The 19550-nt window shown below is 40.0% G+C and overlaps 1 protein-coding gene across 1 annotated transcript; it reads left to right on the forward strand.

Moving 5' to 3' along the window:
- The first annotated feature begins 8531 nt into the window (after window positions 1–8531).
- LOC102156984 lies at window positions 8532–13449 on the forward strand. The gene is made up of 4 exons (XM_038556354.1): window positions 8532–8603; window positions 10585–10927; window positions 11099–11303; window positions 11405–13449. The coding sequence occupies exons 1-4, from the start codon at window positions 8532–8534 to the stop codon at window positions 11799–11801; spliced, it is 1017 nt and encodes a 338-aa protein (XP_038412282.1). The 3' UTR covers window positions 11802–13449.
- Window positions 13450–19550: the final 6101 nt, after the last annotated feature.

The raw sequence follows: 19550 nt of genomic DNA on the forward strand, positions 1-19550 counted from the left end.
CTTAGTTTTCTAATAAAATCAATACATATGACCTTGCATTATTCTTTACTTTTTAAATTTATGAACTATTTTTGTCTGTATCTTCTGGGTCTTCTATCTCATTATATGTCATTTAATGCTTTCAAAACACTTTAATAGCTTAAATTTGTTTTCATGCCATCCCTCTAAGGTCAGTTATGATGGAGACAATATGCTTCATACAAAAATTCAAGTCTTACAATTTATCATTCTTCTAAATCTAAACCATCATTATCTTTTTAAGATTTTTGAAAGAAATACAAAACTTAAGCTGTTCAAGTTTTAGAAGGAACTCTAATCATGGGGAAATTCAATATGAACTTGTAAGTGCTAACAGATTTACAATATTTAAGTCCATGGTATCTGAGGCTTCCTATAGAAAAATGGAGGCAGCATTTTTTCTGAAAAAAAAAATTACCTATTTAAGTTGGCTTTATCTTAATAAAACATCATGGAACTTAAGAAATAGAATAATTTTTGGTAATAGAGACTCGAGCAAATTTATAAAATGTTTAGTTTAATTTCAGTCTCAGAAAGCACTTTAAATTCCATTTCCCTTAATTTTCTTGGACATCTTTAATCAAATCACTCATATGGACCATTAGTTACACATTTCCACCCAATTTTACACCTGAGCTGATTGAGGCAAGAAGAATTAAATAATGTGTGCAACTCACAAGTTGAGTTAATGATGCAGTTGAAGGTAGAAAATGGTACCTTTTGTCTTCCTTTTAGCCATTACCTCCTAACACTAAACAACGTTTCCTTACCATTGGGTGGGAGAATTGCACATTCAGAAACCAGATACATTAAGGATAATCAGTAAGTTGCTATTTAATGATTAAAAAAAGAAATCTTCAAAATAAAATATGGCAAACAGAAAAGGCACACCCTTTGTGTTCAAGATAGAAGAATAATCCCTAACTTTTATTCTTCATTTTCTTATCACCCCCATTAATTACAATTAATCTTACAGGTGGTTTCTTAAAGCCTTATCACTCCTATGTCCACATTAATGCAAATTTCCTACCTTCTACTTGAGTTTGGTTTATCTAGCCTCATTTATTTATTCATTAATTCAATCACTTATCAATACTGAAACAGTGTTAAATTCTGGTTTGTAAAGATAAATAAAACATGATCACTTCCATAAAAATGATTGCAGTCTCAAAGGGAGACAGAACCAATCAAACAAGATAGTGCTTTGCAGGTAGAAAAGAAATATTTCGACAGGATAAACAGGAAGAATATGAAGTGGTGGGTCAAGAAAAGATTCCTACTCTTAATTTGTTCATATTTTTATTCCAGTCATATCCTTAATTCATTAGCCTCGAAATGAATGAAAGGGGAAAGGTTTTTGGGCAAGACTCATATTTCTTCAGTCTTCTGGCTGAAATAGACACTCCTAAACTGGAGGAAGAGGAAAGTCTGAGTTAAAAATGAGAAATGTAAAGAATGAAAAGTGATTACTTCAAGGAAAGGTAAAAAATAACTAGAAAATGCATTAAGGAAATTCTAACATTTCCTTAGTATATTGTGAAAAGGAGAGTAATAGCTATTATTAGCTGTATTTACAGATGTATATAAAGGTGAAGCCATCTGCCTTTGAAGTCTCCTTTGTGTGCAGATGATATCCATATTGGCTCTGGATAATTTAAGAATCATGCAATCTGGAATATCTGTATTACGTGCCTCAATGATCCTAATAGTATATACTAAAATACTTGGAATAATTCTGATGGTGTTTTGGTTTTCATTTTACGGGTTTATCGAATATAACAGACTTTAGAAGGTACTGTGCAGGATCTGCTGCCTTCTGAATGCACACAAAAGACCACGGGTCACTATGTGTCTATTTATCTAGATGATGATCAGTTGAGAAAGGTGCTGGATACAATGGTACCTGTAAAGTGCCCAAACTATCAAAGTTCAATGTATCTTAATGCCTACAGACCATGTGTTTGTGGATGAAGAACAGTGATCAAGGTAAAGAATACTGATAAAGTAAAACAAACACCAGCTTGGGAGTGACCCTTTGTGTTTCAATACCAAGTAAAAATCACTATACCCACTGATTTCACATTTGGAAAAATCTGATGTACTCAAACTTCAGTATATTTGAGGTCTCTACTACTCATATTACATAATTCTGAGGACTCAGTATTTCAAGTCCAAAATATGTACTTGATACCCAAGCAATAAGCAAGCACTACGGGGCAACATCTTTTTTGGTCAATAAACTACAGTGGGCCAAAACACTTTAAGGACTTAAGTGAGGGGCAGCCCCAGTGGCTTGGCGGTTTAGCGCTGCCTTCAGCCCAGGGTGTGATCCTGGAGACCCGGGATCGAGTCCCGTATCGGGCTCCCTGCATGGAACCTGCTTCTCCCTCTGCCTATGTCTCTGCCTCTCTCTCTGTGTGTATTCTCGTGAATAAATAAAATCTTAAAAAAAAAAAAAAAGACTTAAGTGAAAGTATCATTAGTAATACTAGGTCAAGCTGAATTTTTCTTTCATAAAGACAGACATACTGAGTCAAAATACTTGTTGATCTCTATCAGATGCATACAAGAGAAAACATCTTTTCCTCAGAAGGAAAAGAAAAAATGCCAAATGACTTAAATAGCACAGTTGTAGAAAACTAGATAAAACAAACTGAATAGACGATTAGACATCATACTCCGAAACAAAGATGGGGAACAGTTTACATGCTGAAGTATACACCCATAATAAAGTGCCCTTTGTTATGCTTCTCAAGATATAAAGTAGAAAAACCGGTGGATCTTGGCAGTGGAAATTCAAGGCATGAACTCATGGGAAACTAATGGTCCCCTAATTAATAGGAACTCATAAATGGGAAATGTAATTTGTACTGATGCTCTCTAACTTCTAAGGCACCATATGTAAATAAAAAGATGACATGTGCAAGTACTGGTTGGGATTGGAGGCCTATTAAAATTGGGATTTTATTGGTTGAGGACAAGTTAGTCATTACTCAAAGATAAGGCCTATTTGTAACCTTTGTCAATATCTCCGTGTAAAATGATTATGACTACCAAATGATTATAGAAACAGGAAACTGGAAAAAAAATGACTGACTACCAAAGAATTAGAATCCATAATTAACTGATATTTAGTCCTTCATTTAAATCTCAGTCCATGGGATCCCTGGGTGGCGCAGCGGTTTAGCGCCTGTCTTTGGCCCAGGGCGCGATCCTGGAGACCCGGGATCGAATCCCACATCGGGCTTCCGGTGCATGGAGCCTGCTCCTCCCTCTGCCTGTGTCTCTGCCTCTCTCTCTCTCTCTCTCTCTGTGTGTGACTATCGTAAATAAATAAAAAATTAAAAAAAAATTAAAAAAATAAATCTCAGTCCATGATAACAATGTCATATGGTAAGTGCCACTTTTGGTGGAGCTCAAGTTGACTCATAAAATAATTGGTATTTTATAATACTGGCTTAATCTGTAATATTATCTTTTAAATTTTTAACAAAGTACAATTCATATATAATATTATATTAGTTTAAAGTGTATAGATTATTGATTCAACAATTCATTACTCAATGCTCATTATCTGTCACCATACAATGTTATTACAACGTTACTGACTATACTCCCTGTCCTATACTTTTCAACTTTGTGATTTATTTTATAACTGGAAGTATGTATGTCTTAGTCTTCTTTACCTATTTCACCCATACTCCAACCAACTTCTCGGACAACCAAGTTTTTCTCTGTGTGTATGAGTCTTGTTACTGTTTTATTTTTTAGATTCCCTTTAGATTTTTTTTTTTTTTTTTAGATTCTCTTGGCTTATTTCCACTAGGATAATATTCCTCTACGTTGTTGCAAGTGGCAAGATTTCATTTTTTTTATTTTTTTTTTACAGATTTTATTTATTTATTCATGAGAGACCCGGAAAGGGAGGCAGAGACACAGGCAGAGGGAGAAGCAGGCTCCCTGTAGGGATCCCGATGTGGGACTCAATCCCAGTACCCTGAGATCATGCTCTGAGCCGAAGGCAGATGCTCAACCACTGAGCAACCCAGGTGCCCAAGATTTCATTCTTTATTATGGCTGAGTAATATTGTTATATGTGTACATATATACACAAACACATACATATAAATACATACACATACATACATACCCTGCAAATGGATTCTTTATCTATTCATTCGACACTTAGAATGCTTCTGTATCATACGGGTACATATATTTTTCAAATTAGCGTTTTAGTTTTCTTTAAATATCCAGAGGTGAAGTTGCTGGATCATAGATTAGTTCTATTTTTAACTTTTTGAAGACTCTCCACACTGTTTTCCATAGTGGCCACACCGATTTACATCTCCACTAACAGTACACAAGGGTTCCCTTTTCTCCATATCCTCATCAATACTTATTATTTCTTGTCTTTGGATAATAGCCATTCTGGGATCCCTGGGTGGCGCAGCGGTTTGGCGCCTGCCTTTGGCCCAGGGCGCGATCCTGGAGATCCGGGATCGAATCCCACATCAGGCTCCCGGTGCATGGAGCCTGCTTCTCTCTCTGCCTCTCTCGCTCTCTCTCTGTGACTATCATAAATGAATAAAAAATTTAAAAAAAAAATAGCCATTCTGACAGGTGTGAGATGGTATCTCATTGTGGTTTTCATTTTCATTTCCTTGATGATTAGTGATGTTGAACATCTTTTCATGAGCCTATGGCCATCTGTATGTCTTCATAAAAAGTTTTACTTTTTCCTTTCCAATTTGGATGGCTTTTACTTCTTTATCTTGCCTATTGCCATGCCTAGGGCTTCCAATATAATGCTGAATAAAAATGGCAAGAGTGGGCATCTTTGTTCTGTTCCTGATCTTAGAGCTAAAGCTTTTGGGTTTTCAGCACTGAGTATATTAACTGTGGGTGTGTCATATATGGCCTTTAGTATGTTGAGGTGCATTCCTTCTCTATCCATTTTGTTGAAAGTTTTTATTATACGTGGATGTTCGACTTTGTCAAATGGTTTTTCTGGATCTACTGAGATGATAGTAATATTTTTATCCTTCATTTGTTAATTTTGTATATCACTGTGATTGATTTAAAGGTGTTAAACCATGCTTCCATATCTGGAATGAATACTACTGGGTCACAGTAGATGACCTTTTATACTGTTGAATTTGATTTGCTAATATTTTGTTGAGGACTTTTGGATCTACATTCATCAAGGATACTGGTCTGTAATTTTCTTTTTTTGTAGTGTCTTTGTCTGGATTTGGGATCATGGTAACGTTGGCCTCATAAAATAGGCTGCTAGTGCTCCTTTCCCTTTACTTTTTGGAATAATTTGAGAAGGGTAACTAATAGCTCTTATTTAAATGATTGGTATAATTCACCTGTGAAGTCATCTGGACCTGAACTTTTTGTTTGTTGGAAGTTTTTAAACTACTGATTGAATTTCATTACTAGCAACTGCTCTATTCAGATTTTCCATTTCTTCATGATTCAGTCATGGAAGATTGTGTATTTTTAGAAGTTTATCCATTTCTTCTAGGTTGTCTAATTTGTTAGCATATAATTGTTTACATATTTTTATATATTTTGGCCATAGGTAGAAAAATGCAGAGAAGTGTTTTGTTTTTCATCACAAAAATTTTGGTCTGTACCACGTTCTAGGTTCTAGCAGGAGAGGTGCACATTTTTCTCACTGTCACTGTATTGCCTGCTAATGTATTATATAAAACCAGGTAGTAAATTCTGTAAATAAAGAGTACCTATTCTAAAGTTTTCATCAACTAGTGATAATGGGATAAATTCACTTTTATTCTAGAAGATAAATCAACTTAATTTTACACTGGAGCATAGGTGGCTTAAAACCTACTTTATTATCATTGTGCCCAAGTTCAGTTAGCAGCATTTTTTTCCACTAGGAGTATCACCACAGCTAGATGGCTACTGGCATAGGACAAATGGAAAGCAGAACTCATGAAAGGGAAGAGACTTTTGAGGGTCTCCTAGTACATTACCTCGCAATTTAAAAGATAAAATTTATCAGTTCATTGTAAACCTCAAACACTGTCTTACTCTTAGGTCATCAAAGCAATATACTCTTCAATGAACATTAAGGTAACGATTATTTTTATCTGACAAAATTTAAGTATCTGTTAGCACTAATTGCCGTCTCTTCAAATTCTATGTGTTGAAGTCCTTACCCCCTGACCTTAGAATACGACCTTATTTGTAAAGATGGTCTTTGCAGATGTAATATGTTAGAGTCTACTGGAGTAGGGGGGTCATCTAATCCAATATGACTGTTGTATGCATCTGATGAAGCAGAAACCAACAAACACCAAAGATTACCAAGCAAACCATCAGAAGCTAGAAGACAGGCATGTACGCATTCTCTTTCACAGCCCATAAAAAGAACCCACCCTGCCAACTCCTTGACTTCACAATCTAGCCTCCAGGAGTGTGAGACACTCTGTTTTGTGTAAGTTTGTGGTACTTCTTTATGGCAGCTCTAGCAAACTAATGCATTCACCATAATGACAGAACAATTGGTGTGAGTAAAACCAAGCTGGGTTTAGATTCTAGTTTAACTATCAATTAGAAGCTATTCCTTCTCTGTTTAGTGCTTTAGTTTTCTAATCAGTACAATGGAGATGATGCTAATAACTACCTACTAGGACCTACATGTGAAGACGAAATAACAGTCTACGAAAACTGCTTTGGGGCACCTGGGTGGCTCAGTTGGTTAAGTGTCTGCCTTTGGCTAAGGTCAGGGCCTCAGGATCCCGGGATCTAACCCCAGGTCTTTGGGCAGCCTGTTTCTCTCTCTCCCTTTGCCCCTCCCCCTGCTTGTGCTCTCTCATGCTCTCTCTCTCTCTCAATTAAATAAATCTTAAAAAAAAGGAATCTATGAAAACTGCTTTGAATAGCTTTTTGTTAAATTAAGTGCTCAATAAATCTTAACTAAGGATATTAACATCACCATTTTAGTACTGTTATTGCTATTTAGCAAAAATGTTGAGTTAAATAGAACAATTATACCTACTTAATACAGTTGTTTTATTTTTTATTTTTATTTTATTTTTTTAGATTTTATTTATTCCTGAGAGACACTGAGAGAGAGGCAGAGACACACACAGAGGGAGAAGCAGGCTCCATGCAGGGAGCCCGATGTGGGACTCGATCCCAGGACCCAGGGTCACGCCCTGAACTGAAGGTGGACGCTCAATTGCTGAGCCACCCAGCCATCCCAATACAATTGTTTTAAGGATTAGACATAATACCGTAATAATTCTAAGACACATTTTTTTTTATTTTACCATCTCTAATGTTGTAATATGTTATAATTACCAATGTTTTAAGATTTCATATTGGTATTTTAAGTAATGGAACATCTTCCAATATAAATTGCCTTACAGATTAAATATACTTTTATACATCATAGAATTATTACATTTCCAGGGGTGCCTGGGTGGCTCAGTAGGTTGAGTGTCTGACTCTTGGTTCTGTCAGGTCATGATCTCAGGGTCCTGGAATCAAGTTGCGTACGCTGGGCTCCCTGCTCAGTGCAGAGTCAGCTTGTCCATTTCCCTCTCATTCTGCTCCTCACCCCCCACAAGATCTCTCTCTCTCTAAAATAAATAAAATCGTAAAAAATAATTATTATACTTCCAGAACACAGTTTGTATTAAATACATTGTAGCTGTGCTGAGTACAATAGGATAAGCAGAATAAAAAAAGTTCATCTTTAGACTTAATGGTGTACGGAAGGGGTAAAGATTAGTGTTTGCTCTAGAGTAAGCAACAGAAGACTGATAGAATTGCTGAAGAAATAATGCGAGAAGACAAACAGGAGAGTCATTCCATAGAACTTTTTTTCAGTCAGTTTTGAATTAAGGGAAAGCTGATTGTAGGCAGAGAGAAGTGGAGTTGAGAATGTTTTTAAATCTAGGATAAATGACAAAACACGTTCAATAAAGAGGGAAATGTAATGAGGAAAGAGCTTGAAGGAATAACTGAGCAATATCCTTAAAAAGGCAAGTGGTGAGATTTATTTCCTAAGAGGAAAGGCTGGACTGTGTGGAAGGTAGGACATTTCAAAGTCAGGGGACAGAAGCTAGGTTCATCCAAGTGGGCAAATACGGTCTTGAGAACTTCTGCAAATTATTTTGTAGTTGCTTAAAAAAAAAAAAATCCTCAATGATACAGGAAGCAAGTTATCATTTGAGAAGGAGACAGGTGGATGAGTTATTGAATGTTTGATGACAGAGATGGTATGGAATAGTGGGGCACAAGATCGGGAGTAGGAACGGATGACAGAACCATGATAATCATCAGGTACCATTAAAGCCCACTACAGTAACCTTTTTATCCTATTTCATTAATATTTGTGATTCTTCTCTCAATTAGACTCTATTTTAATCAATGAAATTCTAGGAAGTATTTTATTATTCATAAGGGAAATCCTATCAGGTTTTTTTTTTTTTCCCCTAAAATGTTTTATCATTACAACTATGTTATTCCCGATGGTCACCTTAGGTAATTTCATTAAAATAAAAATGTGGTTGATAGCCTCATTGAATTTAAGTCAGTTGAAGGTTAGTGTGGGAAGACATCCCATTTTGAGGATGAGTGATTCCACTGGGGATCACAGAGATGCATTTCACTCAATTTCTTCTTTTTAATGATCCTTGGGAGAGTTTTGCTGTTTCAAGTACTCCTACATATTTCTAAGGTTATATCGAGATATTTCATATTTTAATTCTATTGAGAACTAAGATCATAGATAATCATTTGCTAACCACAGCTGCCGTGGAACAGTAACACTAATGGGAGAATACCACTAATTGTGATCAGCACATTCTTAGTTTGAGGTGTTTTTTTTGTTTTGTTTTGTTTTTTTGTTTTTAATTTTATTGGTGTTCAATTTACCAACATACAGAATAACCTCCAGTGCCCGTCACCCATTCACTCCCGCCCCCCGCTCTCCTCCCCTTCTACCACCCCTAGTTCGTTTCCCAGAGTTAGCAGTCTTTACGTTCTGTCTCCCTTTCTGATATTTCCCACACATTTCTTCTCCCTTCCCTTATATTCCCTTTCACTATTATTTATATTACCCAAATGAATGAGAACATACAATGTTTGTCCTTCTCCGATTGACTTACTTCACTCAGCATAATACCCTCCAGTTCCATCCACGTTGAAGCAAATGGAGGGTATTTGTCATTTCTAATGGCTGAGGAATATTCCATTGTATACATAAACCACATCTTCTTTATCCATTCATCTTTGGATGGACACCGAGGCTCCTTCCACAGTTTGGCTATTGTGGCCATTGCTGCTAGAAACATCCGGGTGCAGGTGTCCCTGTGTTTCACTGCATCTGTATCTTTGGGCTGCGCGGCTCCGGGAGCAGCTCCGAGGGACTCGGGCAGAGGAAGAGGCTCCGTGTGGAGGGGGCTGCGCGGTTCCAGGAGCAGCTCAGAGGGGCTCGGGCGGCTCTGCGGAGGGGGCTGCCTGGCAGGGAGCGCGAATCCAACAGCGCAGGCCCCGGAGCACAGGGCGCCGGGACACAGCCCAGGATCCGGCCTCCCCCCGGGACAGGCAGAGGCCGGGAGGGCCCAGGACAGCGAGGACGCTCCTGCCCCCAGCTGAGCAGATCAGCGGCCCCGCCCCGGAGCCTCCAGGCCCTGCAGATGGAGAGCTCTGGAGTTACTGTGGGAGCTGACTCCAGGGCTCCAGAGCTGCGGCAACCACTGGGGTTGTTCCTCCAGGAGCCTCACGGGGTAAACAACCCCCACTGAGCCCTGCACCAGGCAGGGGCACAGCAGCTCCCCCAACTGCTAACACCTGAAAATCAGCACAACAGGCCCCTCCCCCAGAACACCAGCTAGACTGACTGACAACTTCCAGGGGAAGCCAAGGGACTTAAAGTACACAGAATCAGAAGATACTCCCCGGTGGTTCTTTTGTTTGTTTGTTTTTTTGTTGTTTTGTTTTGTTTTGCTTTTTGATTTGTTTCCTTCCCCCACCCTTTTTTTCCCTTTCTTTCTTTTTCCTTCTCTTTTTCCTCTTTTTTTTTCTTCCTTTTTTTTTCCTCTTTCTCTTTTCTTTCCTTCTTTCTCTCCTCTCTTTTTCTCCTTTTCCCAATACAACTTGCTGTTGGCCACTCTGCACTGAGGTGGTTTAACAGGAAACGTTCTAGGCCTCCGCGATGCTCTGAGCGCACCTGTCCTCTGAATTCCATTAAAAATCCTTTACAGACATTGAAGTTGAAATATTACATATTTTTTCTTGTATTGCCTGTTTTCCCCAAGTAATGTTGTAATATTAAAGCTATTGGGCAAATTTAAAAGAATGCACTTTTTATTTTTTTTTTTGGTAGTTAATTTCTATTCTTACCCCATTCGAATTTCAACGAGGCCACATGAGAGGCGGGACTCACCGGCCGTATGACTGAGTCACAGCCAATCCGGTTTCTTGATGGAGTCCTGTTCATGTTGCGGGGTGACGTCATCCCGTTTTGTGACCGACTGAAAACCGGCGGCGGCAACCGGAACCGCAATGGGTCTGCGCTAGGCCGGGGGGCCGGGGGGCTGGGGGCCGAGGAGCCTCGCGAGGGAGGCTCCGCGGACGGCCGTGGGCGGAAGTGCAGCCGCGCCCGGAAGTGCAGCCGCCATCCCCCCGTCCGTTTCCGGCCACGTGACCCCTAAGCCCGGCTCTTCAGGACTCCTTCCGGGAGGGAAGTGTGAAAACGCGGCACGTCGGTCACGGTCCTCACGCCGCCTCCGCGCGCCTTTCTCCGACCCTGTGCCCCGGCCGCGGCGCCCTCACGACTCCTGCCCCGACGCGAGCCGGAGCCGCAGCGCCACTCACCGTGTCTCCTACAGGACAGGCCCGTCCTCGTGGCCCTGGAGAGGGGGTGAGTCTGACTCGGTGGATGCCCCGTCGCTCACCGCCCTCCCGAGCGCCCTCCCCAGGGGCCGGCCTCGCACCTCCTCACACCGCCATGATGGCGGCTGGGCGGCCCGGCCACGCTGCCCTGCGCATGCGCGCTGCCTTCGCCCTCAGGCCGGCGCATGCGCACCCCTAGGTGCGCCCTGCCCTCCCCGCCCCCTCATCACCTTCAGGATGATCGGTCTCCGAGCCTCACGTGGAGCCTGCCGGGAAGCCCTGCCGCCCGGGGAGATGCTGCGGTTCTTCGGATGCCGCCCGCGTCAGCCCGGGGCCCAGGACCGCGAAGCCTGGCTCTGCAGACACCTGCACCTGCTTCAGGTCCCCTCGCATTTGTGTTCACGGTGGGTATTTATTTATTTATTTATTTATTATTTGTTTATTTGTTTATTTATTTATTGTGTGTGTTCACAGTTTTGATACCACCTCCTAACTCACTAAGTAGCAGAAGCCCGAGTCCCGGAGCTTCCCCTCCTCCTGCAGCCCTAGCCTGTGCTTCTGGAAATTATCAGGATTCGGGGCCGGCTTCCGAAAGGGTGGCAGCAGGTGCTCCCACACGGAAACCAGCGAGGCGGCGGGGAGAGTGTTGTGCCCAAGATCGCGAATCCGAGAAACCTCCGAGGAGACGACACCGATGCAAACACACGAGGGTTTATTCACAAGCTCGAGCTTGGCTCCAAGTGCACCCGACACAGCGGAGCAGGGACTTGGACCCTGAGACTAAGAGGCGGAGCAGCTTTGTAGGGGCCCGTGGCCCATGGGATTGTAACATACGCAGAAAGTTGCACAGTCATGTGGGTCCACACGCAGGTGGCCGATTGAATTACATTTTACTCCTATAGTATCCACTTGAACTGAATTGGCCTATCACTCTGGTTGGAATTGGCGCACAGTTTTGGCGGCCACGAGGTGGGGTTACATGGTTATGAGCCAGTTTCCGATTAGGGTGTGCCCAGCGGCTTGACTAGGGTGGGGCAATAAGCAGGTCATGTGGGGGTGATACAGGAGGTGGCGGGTGCAGCACACAATGGAGTTAGCCCTGCTCTGCTTGTGCAGGGGTAGGGGATTTTTGTTAAATTTCCTGGGTCCTACAGAGAGGTGTCCTGCCCAGCGGAAGAGGAGGAACGGGAGGGCAGCACCGAGGCGACCCTCCTCCCCTGCCGTAGGGATGTTCGTCTGTGGGATGACGGGAGTTGTTTCTGTGTGTGTGTGCAGGGGTGGGGGTGGGGGGTTAGGTCTTCCCTTACCCCTTCCCTTTTCCCTTCCCTTCCCTTCCCTTCCCTTCCCTTCCCTTCCCTTCCCTTCCCTTCCCTTCCCCCCCACACTCCTCCTTTCCCGCTGGACACTGATCCAGCTTGGGCATCAGAAGAAGGGACCAGTCTGAAGCTCTCAATTTGGAAATCAATGATGTATAGGTAATATATGAATTTTATGAGATTGAGTGAAATCACCCAGAAATGAATATAGATAAAAAAAAAAAATCCAAGAACAATAGTCTAGATTTTTTTGTTTTTGTTTGTTTTTTTAAGTTCGTGCTGGCAGGATTTGCTTTCACTTTGGATGTGTACCATGTTAGGATTCAAAAATGACTCCCAATTTTTAAAAAACGAAAAGTGAAAATATAAAGGGAGCTATCTGGAACACTTCAACATTGGAAATGGTGTGGAACTAGCAAAGTTGACTAATAAAGTATAGCTAAGATTGGTGGGACAGCTGCGGTGTCTTGGAACACAAGTGAGGAAAAGCGTTTCTAGGAGTGTGCAGTGATCACTTGTTACAAATGTGGCTACACTAATATTAAGATTGATAAATGATAATTGGATTTCACAGAATGGAGGTCCTGCTGGAGAACAGTAAGAATGTCAGCCAAGTGCAAAAGGATGAGGGCAGTTGCATTGAAAATGAGGAATAAACTGGAGGCAGTTATAGGCAATAATTTAAAAAAAATTTGCTGTAAATCAAATGAAAAATATTAAGTGGTAGTTACTGGAGGGAGTATGGTTACAATGCTGTTTTTCTGAGAAAACATCAGTATATATTCATGTTTATTTCATTATCTGGCAGAAAAAGAAATTTGATGATCCATGAATTACTTGAGAGGTGGGGGTGATTGCTGGATCCATGCTATGAATTAGCTAGAAAGGATGATGGGCTTTAGTGGACAGTAAGAGAAGTCAAGCCTTTGCTAAAAGTGATGGAAATGTCATCTATATTAACTGGAAAGAAAGTAAAATGTAGTTGGCAAGGCATAAATAAGGGGGTAGACGTCCTGGGAGCCTGTAGAATTTCACTATCTTTTCTCTCAATGAATCAGAAAACAAGGACACCAGCGGCAAGCAAGTTTGAAGAGGTTTGAGGAGAAAGTGAAATGGTTCAGGAGAATGAGAGTAGGAATGGACCAAGGAAATAGCTTATCATTCCTCTTCAATAATGGGGACCCACTTGAGGTGTCTTCCTTGAACTGAAACAGAATACGCAGCATGGCTGTGTCTTTTTCTTCAATCACATCGGTGTCTCAAGTTTTTTTTATTTTTATTTTTATTTTTTTTATTTATTCATTGAGACAGAGAGGCAGAGACACAGGCAGAGGGAGAAGCAGGCTCCATGCAGGGAGCCCGACACGGGACTCGACCCCGGGTTTCCAGGATCACACCCCCAGCTGCAGGGGGCACTAAACTGCTGCGCCACCGGGGCTGCCCAGTAACTCAAGTTTTAAATAAGGCTGTGGTTTAGCGAGCAATGATAAAAGGAGAAATGGGCTAAAGTATTAAGGATTGACCATAGACTGTAATCAAGTAAGTAGGGAGGTGATGGTATAGTGGTAAATGGGTAAAGGTCAGTGGAAAAATGGTAAGACTTATGAAAGGCGGGTGGGGGTTGTTTGGAAGGATTTTAGGTGTTTTGTGACTAGACAAAGTGAGCTGAACATGTGAGAGGTGGTGTTCGAATTATATTATAAAGAGAGTATGGTGACTGTTAATGACAGATTACAGCATGTGACCATGAAGGTGACATGCTGGAGGAGACTGATTGTTCCAGGGGAAAGTAAATTACAGCTTGAAGAAGTTAAAACATTAGGTCTAATTCTCAATAAGAAAGTTATATTTTAAAGAAATCTGGTAGCTTTCCATTCTAATCCACAAAGTATAATAAAATGCATCTTGATGCAGGTGTCAGGAAGGCTAGATTCTGATCACCGTCTGTGACAGACTAATTGTGGGACCTGGATGAACCACTTACCCTTCAGGCCTTGATTCTTTATCTTGTGGCAGTGGCAGTGCCCTCTTGCTGAAGGCCACCAGGAACACACCTGTAGCTGAACAAGTTGGGCTTCTTATTCATTGCACTATGAGAGATGATACATGATTGAGAGGATGCAAATCATGGGGACCTCTTAGGCATCCTAGGAAGAGAGCGTAAAAAGACTTACAAGGGTCATGATGCCTTTCAGCATGTTAAAGTGAACCAAGGGATTTTAATTTACAGAGGTGAATGCATGCCAACACGGAGAAGCTAATGCCATTGAGAATTTTATATTACTTACATTTCCCCTGAGAGGAGGGCAAGTCTTATCCTGTAGTGCCTCCTGGGAGAGCACCAGGGTTGGTCAGTAGGCAGGCGGGAATGAGGGAAAGCGTATGCCAGTGTTTTATTTTTATTTTTTTATTTTTATTTATCTATTTATTTATTTTTTTAGATAATTTTTTTTTAAAGATTTTATTTATTTATTCATGAGAGACAGAGAGACAGAGAGAGAGAGGCTGAGACACAGGCAGAGGGAGAAGCAGGCTCCACGCAAGGGTCCCCAGGATCACACCCTGAACTGCAGGCGGCGCTAAACCACTGTGCCACCGGGGCTGCCCTATGCCAGTGTTTTATTACTGTGGTAAGGACATCACTTGTTGGGCAGCAAGTAAAACACAAACATTGGAGTTTGTGGTTGGGAGGTTTGTAGCATTATTTTCATGCACCTGTGAGAGCTCGATTGTAAAGAAGTGGTAAACAACTTTCCTTGGCTGTTAGTTCAGCCCTGAGATTAGTGGATGCCAAATAGACAAGTACAGAATTTAAAGAAACAAAGTTAGAAGACTTAGTCCTTTGAATTTCCTCGGTGATACATTCTTCTGAATTAAAACCTTAATATATGAACTACAGGAGTGTGAGAAAGAATCTTAACCTTCCTAAGTTTATATCCCCCACTAAAAGTTAGAATGGTTTTACTTACCTCTTGACTCTTCTGAACAAAAAAGAGAGAAAGAGAAAGAAATTTAAATGAAATTACTTAGAACAGAACCTAATAAGCAGATGTTGATTAACAAAATGTGAGCTCATTTTCTTACCTCTTTATGCGGAGGAAATGAAATTATAATCAGGATTTTGCTGTTCTCATTCACTTAGCTTTGTGCTCTCACTTTTATACAGATACTGTTATGAAACTCAGCACATTTGTTTGATTCACCAAATAAGTAAGTGTTCCCAGTTTTACTGAAGATCTGTGCGGTGGGATTATTTATTTAGTAAGTATTCACTTCCTTCCTGTTCCCCATTTGGTCAAGTTTGCTTCTACTCCCAACTGACTCGGCTTGGCCGAATAACTTGCAGAGGCCAGTTATCTTCTTGAACTCCTGCCGTTTGCCATGGAAAGAGCACACTCAGGTAGCATGTCATTTTCAGCCCGCATCTCAGAATAAGACCAGCTATGACACGTGCACGTGGAAGCCTAGCTGACCCGCCTGAATTCAGCCACACTCACATCTGTAGATTCAGGAGAAAGAAACAAATATTTGCTTTTGTAAAGCACTGATATTTTTGGATTGTTTATTGGATAATAATTTCTGAATAGTAAAGTGAGGGACAGGGACACATCATATAGCACATGGCATGTCATTCACAGTTTCCGGAGGTGTAGTTCTTTTCCCCCTTCCTGGCTTCCAGATCCCTCCTCTTCCCTAATCGTCCCACAGCAGCTCAGTTTTGCGCCTTCTCACTGGTTTCCTTTATTATGTGGAGTTGTTTTCTTCTTGCTAGTGAATCTCGGGTGTTAATTCTGCAGTGTGCCTCTCCCAGTGTGCCTCCCAGTGATTTCTCACCTCACCCATGTTGCCTGACAGCCCATGCCTGTTACTCCCAGTATGGACACCCTCTTTATCTCATTGACTTAAACAGTCAGCTTCCAATCACCTACCAATCCACATAGGGAAGACCTGTCACCAGATTGGTGTACATTACATGCACATCAGAAGATGCCTTTCTGACCCACATTGGGTTTTGACACTTCAGGTTGGGATACCCTCTTATGTGGCCATTCTTTCCAACTGTCTGTGCTTATGGGCCTTGCCCTTTCTCATCCCTACACTCCCAATAGCAGGCTGCCCCTCCATTTAAATGTTCTTATTACTTTGCTTTGTCTTTGCCATCCAGCCCTCCATACCCCATGCAGGCTCCAGTTTCCCAAGCCAGGCTTCTCAGTCTTCCTTCCCTATGTTGTTACCCTCTGTCCTCTGCTCAGGCTCTGAAACACATGCCTGGCACCCCTCCATGTAGATGCTATTCTCAGCTATCTCAAGATTCTAGACTTTGTATCATGTGTCACACACCTTTACTCTGGAGGTCCTCCTCTTTCAATCTGCTCGTCCAAGCTACCTTGCCACATGGTGACCTCACACACCTGCTTGGCTCTGACATTCTCTGCAGTCCCACATGTAAAATGTCCATTTAACATTACATTTAGTAGCTTCTGTTCTGCAATTGTATTCCAGGTTGAACAGCTTCCCGCATATATTCATAATCCCTCTTTCCACCTGTGCCCTTACTCCGTGCGGGGTCCCCCACCCCATGGGGATCATGGTTGCCCTCTTTACCCTTCTGTGGCTCTGCCACTACATCACGCATCCTTCATGCTAGAGATGTAGCTCTTAGCCTGGTCAGGCTTTTGCTTCCCATACTTCTTACCTCGCTCAGTCTTTTGCTCAGACCATACTCCTGCATGGAGTTCCTCTTACCCTGCAGGAGCTCTGGTAGTCCGTACTGGGTAGTTTTCCCATGTGAATCCATGTCAGATGACCTCCATGCATGCACACATCTTTCACTGTTTGAGTTCTAACAGGGTGTGCCCAGCTGCCACCCTTCCATGGACTCCATCTTGCCTTTGCTCTGACTCCTCATACTCTTAAGCTTTCCCCCCCCCACACATGGATGCCTTTCTAATACTGCTAAGGCTTTTTATATAAATGGAGATGATTTAGACTTCTTACTCTCCTGTAAAGATCTTTCATTTTCCTTTAAAAAAAAAAAACCCTTGCTTCCTTAAAAGATAATCATGATGAGGTTTTTAATTATTATTTTCGTGACCAAATAATATATACATAATGCATGAAAAATTTTCAGAAAAAAAGATTAGAAAAAACTTCTATAATTCTATCATTCAAAGATAAATACTTTTAAAAATTAGGTGAACTTCTTTCCAGTGAAAGGTGATTATTTTTGGTTTGAAAAATAATGCATATAGAAGTATACAAAGTGGAACCTAAAAACCTTCCTCTTCTATGGAACAAAATAGAGAACCTGGAAATAGACCCACACAAATATAGCCAACTGATTTGACAAAGGAGTAAAAATAATCTAGTGGAGTATGGATAGTGTTTATGAACCTAAAACTGCTCTAAAATTTAGTCTATTAAAAAATATTTTCTTTTTCCTTATTCCATTCTCTGAGGCAGATCAGTTTCTTGGGAATTTCTCCAGTCATTCATCATGCCCGTTTTTATTTTGTATGAACACAGATAGGATCACATGTATCAATGAGTTATTCTATTTTAATAGATATTGGTTGTGTTAGTTACAGTTACGAAATACAGAATAGTTTTCAGTTTCAAAAATATTATTAAAATGTATTTTAAATAATGTAAATAATATGGAGGCATGCAATTAAAAAACAAGATACAGAAAATATCATCCTTCTGTAAGTAACCAACATTAATGATTGGCAAACATTAAGGGATACATTCAGAACTAATAAGGGTAGATGGGTAACTAAAGAAAAAGATGAGTAAGTAGGTAGAAAAAAACTGTTTTAGAATGAAATTATGCTATAAGTGGTGTTTTAAAATTAAAGCGTGTCAATTAATTTAGAGAAAATAAAGGGAAGTTACAGAGATTGCTGGATTTAAGATCATTTCCTTTTCCCACAACAGTTATTGATCCAAAAACATTCTACTAAATTAAAAGACCATGAAAATAATTAAGAGATAATTAATACTTACTATCTTTTATCTACCTCCCCATATCACAGGTTTTGTTAAAAATATTTTTATTTTTACATACTTTCTAATATAAAGATTATTTTGTGACCTATTTAAATTTGTTTTGTTGATATTCAGGTAGTTTTTTATAAGAAGGACTGAATTGCCTTTTGTTTTTCTATTTGAACAGGAACTTGACTGCTTAATATTTTGTTTTATGCTTTCTTTCTCTTAGAATGTTGACTTTGTTCTATTGTAGTCTGCCATTCAATTTTATTGAGAAATCTGAAACCAGTCTAGTCGCCTCCTTCATTCTAGATGAGTTGCTTTTTCTCTCTCCTTACCTGAAATATTTTCCATTTATATTTAAGGTTGAATAACTTAGGCAAAAAATACTTTTTTGATGCTCTGTATTAATATTTCTGGGTGGAATAGGACCCTCTCAATCTGCAGATTCAGTTTTTCCTTAAATTACATGCAGTTGCCCAGTATTATGATTTTTCAGTCTTATAAAATTTCATTTATTAGATTTTCTTCTTCAGGGACACTAGTTGTCTCTAGTAATCACATTTCTCTGACTTCTAATTTCTCATCTCTCTAATCTCTTCACTATTTTCACTTTTTCTCCACATTCACAATGCTTATTTTCAGTCTTTCCATTAATTTGAATTTCGACATTATGTTTTGTAACCTGATTTATTCTCTGTGATGGTATTATTTTGGATCACCAGTGATTTCTTTACCTTAGCCATCTCCATTTTTAAAAAATCTCATTATACTGTTTTTAGTCCTGTTTTTGAAAAATTGTTTTGTAGAATCTGTGGTCTTTTTAACTTACATATACTTCAAAAGAATCTGTTTCTGGGGTTATTTTCCTTCTAAATTACATGCTTAGCTATACCTACCATGCTAAATCCTTTTATCCTTTTGCTTCTTGATAGCTTCCTTTAAAAAAAAAAAAGCAGAATAGGAGAATATAGTATGATTTTACAAGTGCTATAGAATTTATTTTCATTTTGTTCATGCACTTGAACAGCTCTAATTAGCCCTTCTCTTTAGTCTTCTATATCAATGGAATACCGATGGAATTTACCTTTCCTGCCCTTAATTTTTACTTTTGTTATATGCTAACAATAAACTCTAGAATACTCTATAACTATTTGTATGATAGCAAAATTAAAATATTTTTCTTTTAAGAAGTTATTTTTTGTGTAATTGATTAGTATCTTTGGATTTTTCCATATTTTACACAGAATTATATGTATAATATTTTGAAAAATAATGAAATGATAGCCATTTCTTTAAGATATTTTAATTACAGCTTTGCTTAAAAATATTGAAGTATATATC

Source organism: Canis lupus, chromosome 14, assembly GCF_011100685.1.
Source record: "Canis lupus familiaris isolate Mischka breed German Shepherd chromosome 14, alternate assembly UU_Cfam_GSD_1.0, whole genome shotgun sequence".
NCBI classification, from domain to species: Eukaryota; Metazoa; Chordata; class Mammalia; order Carnivora; family Canidae; genus Canis; species Canis lupus.